Genomic DNA, 7,733 nt, shown 5'->3' with positions numbered 1-7,733 from the left:
ATAATAGCTGGAAGATAGATACAGGTTAGTAAGAGGATAGATTGCTGACATAAAATAAGAGAAAACACAGGATGGTTTAAATATGGTAGATAGCCAGATGATAAGTATAAATCCATAACAGATGTTATATATAACATAAAATACAGGCAATAGAAGATAAGTAATACATACTATATAGAAGGTAGGTATCATATAGATAAATGAGAGGTACATATATGATAAATACATAGAAAATAGATGGTGGATTTATATACATATATAGACAGATGATAGAGTTTAGACAGATTTGATAGCAAGTAGATGATAGGAGATATATGATAGAAATACAGTACATGATAGAAGATAAATAATAGGTTGATAGATAATAGAAGATAGATAATGATATGTAAAAAATAAATGGTAGACAATAGATGATGGAAAGATAAATGGTAGATAGTTGAGCGAGGGCATATAGAAGATAGATTGTAGATGAGAAAAGATGGGATAAATAGAGGATAGAAAGTGGATAGATGATACATATAGCACAGGTAGATGCTATAGATTGTAGAAAGATGATTACTTGGTAAAATATAGGTCTGATTTGGTTTTAGAATCTACCTGTACCTGACTGAAAAATGGAGCGAAATCAGCAACAAAAAAATGAAGAGGTAGAAATTCATAACTGATATATATGGCAAATCTTCTGCCCTGCCCCCTGTTTGTATTTCACATCTAACCACATAGGCTTTCTCAGGGAAAGGAAGCTTGGCTCTCTCAGGAGAAATTTGGTCTCTTTCTTATGTTTTCCATTGGAACACCTAGTCAGAATTACTGTTATTAAAGCAGGTGAAAACAGATGTAAGGCAAAAACCATTACACTCATGCTAATTCAGATTTACTTTAAGTAATTGTTAAACTACAGCTCCAGGCATGGTGTTGGGTTATGCTGAGGAGACATAGAAGTAGATTGGTCTCTACTTTTAAGAGCGTCACAGTCAAGGACGATAACATTGACTTTCTTCCATTGTTTTAAATAGAAATTTGATTTATTTGTTTGCTTGTTCATTTATTATTTATTTCAAGACTAGCTCATGCTACTTATCCCAAAACTTACCTCAAATCTTCAATCCTCCTGCTTTTCCATTTGAGTATTGGGATTAAGGCCATTTGCTGACATATTCTGCTACAGTAGTTATTTTGTGTAGTGAAGACACTGGATGCTTAATTAATGCAAAGGTCTATCTTTCTGTCATCTTAGTCCTCCTATTGAGGTACCATATAATCATTTGCCTTAGCCTTACCCTTCATAAAGCTCACTCTTTACTTTTCTGTTGATTAGGGTGGCCTTTAATTGTTGTCAGAGGCAAAGACATGAGGATCTTTGCTGAAGAAACTTCAGAAAATGAATGATAAGCTTGAATATGGACACTCTATACAGAGATTCAGAGCACGACCTGCAAGATGTCAGGCAATTGTTGCCTCTGCCTCTTCGCCTTCTGATCCAAGAGGTATGATTTAGGCCCATTTCTTCCATGTGCCATTGCTGACTTGAGAGCATTACAACCCTGACCATGCTTCAAGTGTCTTAGGGAACAGAATATTGGTTGGAGGAGACCTTGAAGTACTTTTGACTACACAGTTTGTTTCTCTCCATTCACAAGATTTCGTTTTGGTTTTTTTGTTTGTTTTATGTTCAATGCATAAAATATTCCTGAGGCATAGAAACATATATGGAAAATATATGTCCATTTAGGTGGACCTGTAAGATGATACTTATATCATTGGGCATATTTAGTTAAGAACATGAGAAGATGTTATGTCCATAAGCATATTATCTAACTCTCCTAATCTTAAGTGAAACAACTATTTTCCTGATACCATTATTACTCTAGGAGTTTATCTATTTCTATGCCCTCTATGTGGCTAAACTTCCCAAAATATTTGTTAGGCCTTGTGTCCACTCCCTCACATTGCATTTCTTCTTCAACCCTCTTCAACAAGGCTATAGCTGCTACCACTCTTTAATCTACTGCACTGATGCTACACACACTATTCTCATTGCCTCTTTAGCGAGGACTTGAGGTCCTCTGCCCACCAGTATATTCTCCAAGGGCATGCTGTGAGACTCCTGCCCTAAAGTCAGAATCATCCAGCACAAGGGTTGTATATCCTGAGTCTTTCTCTTTTCCTTGTGTGTAGAGAAGCTAATTCTTATTGATGTAAAGCATTGAGATAGGAGGTTGTGTTGCTGAATTCCTTTACTGATTCAGGTCAAGGAGGAGGGGTGGTAGGGCTGTGAGGAGGAAAAGCAGAGGACAAGATCAAGTGTGCTGCTCACTGAGCAGACATGGAGATTGGGAAGCAAAATGGTGACAATTGTTGTGGCTTGAAGATTCTCCAGTGAAAGGCCTTTGTCCAGAAATGAAAAGAATTCCAGTTTTTAGCTAGGGACTTGTATTAGGGGTCTATATAGAGTTCTTTTTTAAATATTTTTATTTTATAATTAATTTAATTTTACATATCAGCCACAGATTCCCCTGCCCTCCCTTGACTTGGCATTTTATGAATCCTGAGTTTTGACAGAACCAAAAGCAAACCTATAGGTTGAGTGATTTTCAGTTCCATCATTTCTTTGTTTATGAGAATTGGTACTCCACAGTTGGAGTCTTTTCTATAATATTAATTATAACTTTGGTCTGGCAAGATGACTCAGTGGTTAAATGCACAAGGCATGCAAGCCTGATGACTTGAGTTCAATCCTCAGAACCCACATAAAAGTGGAAGGACAGAACCGACTCCTAAAAGTTTTCTTGGACCTCTGAACATGAGCTATGGAAGCCCCCCCAATACATTCACAAAATAATAAAATATTTTCCTTAATTATAAGTTTGAGAAATATAATATTGACTGCTAATTATCTTAATATAACACCTCTCCTTTCTTTTCTGAAAAGGAGTGTTAAATGTGAGAACCAACTTTGACCAAAATGAAGTTCCTGTCTTCAATACCTATGAAGAATTTCATAAGACAATTCTTTGGGTCAGGATGCTTTTGTTCATTGCTTACTTTACATCTGAATCACATACAATGCAAAATGTACTACATCAATTTCAAGGCATAGGGGAAGAGCATATGCTTTCAAAAATACAACAAGTGTTATAACATTATATGTTCTTAGATGAAAACCTAAGCCACATGGCAACATCTTATGCCCTTTCAAGTACTTTTATTAAAAAGAAATTTTGGTTTATATACTGAAATTTGTGTTGTTAAGAAGCCTCAAAATATATCATTTGAAATCTGTCAATAGTTTTTTTTTTTTTTTTGGTTTTTTTATTATTATTATTATTATTATTTTACAACACCATTCAATTCAACATAATAGCCACAGAATCCCCTGTTCTCCCCCTCTCGCCCACCCCTCCCCCCAGCCCACCCCCCATTCCCACCTCCTCCAGATCAAGGTCTCCCCCGAGGACCGGGGTTGACCTGGTAGACTCAGTCCAGGCAGGTCCATTCCCCCCTCCCAGACCGAGCCAAGTGTCCCTGCATAAGTCCCAGGATTCAAACAGCCAACTCATGCAACGAGCCCAGGACCTGGCACCAATGCACAGCTGCCTCCCAAACAGATCAAGCCAACTGACTGTCTCACCCGTTCAGGTGGCCTGATCCAGTTGGGGGCCCCTCAGCCTTTGGTTCATAGATCCTGTGCTTCCATTCATTTGGTTATTTATCCCGGTGCTTTATCCAACCTTGGCTTCAACAATTCTCGCTCATATAAATCCTCTTCATACTCACTAATTAGACTCCCAGTGCTCCACCAGGGGCCCAGCCGTGGATGTCTGCCTTCAGATTCCTCAGTCCTTGGATGGGGTTTATGGCATCACTATTTGGGTGTCTGGCCATTCCATCACCAGAGTAGGTCAGTTCCTGCCGTCTCGCGACCATTGCCAGCAGTCTTTTGAGGGGGTATCTTTGTGGATCTCCGTGGGCCTCCCTAGCTCTCTGCTTCCTCCCCTTCTCACCTTCCCATGTGGTCTTCATTTACCATGGTCTCCTATTCCTTGTTCTCCCTCTCTTTTCTTGATCCAGCTAGGATCTCCCACTCTTTCCCTCGACTGTCGCCCTTCATTGTTCCCACTCATGACCAGGCTATTCATGTAGATCTTGTCCATTTCTCCGTGTCTTTTTTGGGGTCCCGTTTTCCAGGTAGCCTCACTGGTGATGTGAGTAGCAGTCTAGTCATCCTTGTTCCACATCTAGCATCTTCCTATGAGTGAGTACATACCATATTTGTCTTTCTGAGTCTGGGTTACCTCACTCAGGATGATTTTTTCTAGATCCATCCATTTGCCTGCAAACCGTGTGATGTCGTTGTTTTTCTCTGCTGAGTAGTATTCCATTGTGTATATGTGCCACAATTTATTTATCCATTCTTCAGTTGAAGGGCATCTAGGTTGTTTCCAGGTTTTGGCTATTACAAACAATGCTGATATGAACATAGCTGAGCAAGTGCTCTTGTGGTATGATTGAGCATTTCTTGGGTATATGCCCAGGAGTGGTATAGCTGGATCTTGGGGGAGATTGATTCCCAATTTTCTAAGAAAGCGCCATATTGATTTCCAAAGTGGTTGTACAAGCTTGCATTCCCACCAGCAGTGGAGGAGAGTTCCCCTAGTTCCACATCCTCTCCAGCATAAAGTGTCTTCAGTGTTTTTGATCTTAGCCACTCTGACAGGCGTAAGGTGGTATCTCAGAGTTGTCTTGATTTGCATTTCCCTGATGATTAGGGAAGTTGAGCAATTCCTTAAATGTCTTTCAGCCATTTGGGATTCCTCTGTTGAGAATTCTCTGTTTAGTTCTAAAGCCCATTTCTCAATTGGACTGTTGGTCCTTTTGATGTCTAATTTCTTGAGTTCCTTATATATTCTGGATATCAGTCCTCTGTCAGATGTGGGGTTGGTGAAGATCTTTTCCCATTCTGTAGGCTGTCGCTTTGCCTTGTTGACCGTATCCTTTGCTCTACAAAAGCTTCTCAGTTTCAAGAGGTCCCATTGATTGATTGTTTGTCTCAGTGTCTGCGCTACTGGTGTTATATTTAGGAAGTGATCTCCTATGCCAAGGCGTTCAAGACTATTTCCTACTTTTTCTTCTAGCAGGTTCAGAGTAGCTGGATTTATGTTGAGGTCTTTGATCCACTTGGACTTAAGTTTTGTGCACGGTGACAGATATGGATCTATTTGCAGCCTTCTACACGCTGATATCCAGTTATGCCAGCACCATTTGTTGAAGATGCTTTCTTTTTTCCATTGTACACTTTTGGCTTCTTTGTCAAAAATTATATGTCCATAGGTGTGTGGGTTAATGTCAGGGTCTTCAATTCGATTCCATTGGTCCACATGTCGGTTTTTATGCCAATACCAGGCTGTTTTTATTACTGTAGCTCTATAGTAGAGCTTGAAGTCGGGGATTGTGATGCCTCCAGAAGTTGTTTTATTGTACAGGTTTCTTTTAGCTATCCTGGGTTTTTTGTTTTTCCATATGAAGTTGAGTATTGTTCTTTCCAGATCTGTGAAGAATTGTGTTGGTATTTTGATGGGGATTGCATTGAATCTGTAAATTGCTTTTGGTAAGATTGCCATTTTTACTATGTTAACCCTGCCTATCCATGAGCATGGAAGATCTTTCCATTTTCTGAGATCTTCTTCAATTTCTTTTTTCAGGGACTTAAAGTTCTTGTCATATAGGTCCTTCACTTGCTTGGTTAGTGTTACCCCAAGGTATTTTATGTCATTTTTGGCTATTGTGAAGGGTGATGTATCTCTAATTGCCTTCTCAGCTTCTTTGTCCATTGTATATAGGAGGGCTACTGATTTTTTTGAGTTGATTTTGTATCCTGCTATGTTGCTGAAGGTGTTTATAAGCTTTATCAATTCCTGGGTGGAATCTTTGGGGTCACTCAAGTATACTATCATGTCGTCTGCAAATAGGGAAAGCTTGACTTCTTCCTTTCCAATTTGAATCCCCTTAATCTCCTTATGTTGTCTTATTGCTCTGGCTAGAACTTCAAGTACTATATTGAATAAGTATGGGGAGAGTGGACAGCCTTGTCTCGTTCCTGATTTTAGTGGAATTGCTTTGAGTTTCTCTCCATTTAATTTGATGTTGGCTGTTGGTTTGCTATATATTGCCTTTATTATGTTTAGGTATGTTCCCTGTATTCCTGATCGCTCCAAGACTTTTATCATGAAGGGGTGTTGGATTTTGTCAAATGCCTTTTCTGCATCTAGTGAGATGATCATGTGGTTTTTTTCTTTGAGTTTGTTTATATGGTGTATTACATTAATGGACTTTCGTATGTTGAACCACCCTTGCATCCCTGGGATGAAGCCTACTTGATCATGGTGGATAATCGTTCTGATGTGTTCTTGGAGTCTGTTTGCCAGTATTTTATTGAGTATTTTTGCATCAATGTTCATGAGGGAGATCGGTCTGTAGTTCTCTTTCTTTGTTGCATCCTTGTTTGGTTTAGGAATCAGGGTAATTGTAGCCTCATAGAAGGAGTTTGGTAATGTTCCTTCTGTTTCTATTATGTGGAACAATTTAGAGAGTATTGGTATTAACTCTTCTTTGAAGATCTGGTAGAATTCTGCGCTGAAACCATCTGGTCCTGGGCTTTTTTTGGTTGGGAGACCTTTAATGACTGTTTCTATTTCCTTAGGGGTTATTGGACTATTTAAATAGTTTATCTGGTCTTGATTAAACTTAGGTATGTGGTATCTATCCAGAAAAATGTCCATTTCTTTTAGGTTTTCCAGTTTTGTGGAGTAGAGGTTTTTGAAATATGACCTTATAATTCTCTGGATTTCCTCAATGTCTGTTGTTATGTCCCCCTTTTCATTTCTGATTTTGTTGATTTGGATTCTCTCTCTCTGTCTTTTGGTTAGTTTGGATAAGGGCTTGTCTATCTTGTTGATTTTCTCAAAGAACCAACTCTTTGTTTCATTAATTTTTTGTATTATTCTCTTAGTTTCTAATTTATTAATTTCACCTCTCACTTTGATAATTTCCTGGCGTCTATTCTTCCTGGGAGACTTTGCTTCTTCTTGTTCTAGAGCTTTCAGATGTGCTGTTAATTCACTAGTGTGCGATTTCTCCAACTTCTTTATGTGGGCATTTAGTGCTATGAATTTCCCTCTTAGCACTGCTTTCATAGTGTCCCATAAGTTTGGGTATGTGGTGTCTTCATTTTCATTGATCTCTAGGAAGTCTTTAATTTCTTTCTTTATTTCTTCCTTAACCCATTGGTGATTCAGTTGAGCATTATTCAGTTTCCATGAGGTTGTAGGTTTTCTGTAGTTTTTGTTGTTGTTGAAATCTAGCTTTAAACCATGGTGATCTGATAGAACACAGGAGGTTATTCTGATTGTTTTGTATCTGTTGAGATTTGCTTTGTGGCCAAGTATGTGGTCGATTTTAGAGAAAGTTCCATGGGGTGCTGAGAAGAAAGTATATTCTTTCTTGTTAGGATGGAATGTTCTGTAGATATCTATTAGGTCCAATTGGGTCATGACATCAGTTAAGTCCTTTATTTCTCTGTTAAGTTTCGATTTGGGAGATCTGTCCAGTGGTGAAAGTGGGGTGTTGAGATCTCCCACTATTAATGTGTGGGGTTTTATATGTGGTTTAAGCTTTAGTAATGTTTCTTTTACATATGTGGGTGCTCTTATGTTTGGGGCATATATGTTCAGAAT

The 7,733-nt window shown here is 38.6% G+C and overlaps 1 protein-coding gene across 1 annotated transcript in view; it reads left to right on the top strand.

Moving 5' to 3' along the window:
• Window positions 1-614: 614 nt before the first annotated feature.
• The window catches only part of Pasd1 (PAS domain containing repressor 1), a 41,668-nt gene continuing 34,549 nt past the window's right edge, over window positions 615-7,733 (top strand). The window contains 4 exon segments of the mRNA XM_076562292.1: window positions 615-639; window positions 1,312-1,356; window positions 1,359-1,487; window positions 2,933-3,018. Of these exon segments, the coding sequence (XP_076418407.1) occupies window positions 615-639; window positions 1,312-1,356; window positions 1,359-1,487; window positions 2,933-3,018 (285 nt within the window).

The sequence above is a fragment of the Peromyscus maniculatus genome, chromosome X (genome assembly GCF_049852395.1).
Source record: "Peromyscus maniculatus bairdii isolate BWxNUB_F1_BW_parent chromosome X, HU_Pman_BW_mat_3.1, whole genome shotgun sequence".
NCBI lineage: Eukaryota > Metazoa > Chordata > Mammalia > Rodentia > Cricetidae > Peromyscus > Peromyscus maniculatus.
Note: the sequence above shows the minus strand (reverse complement) of the source record. Positions and strands in the feature narration are given on the sequence as shown.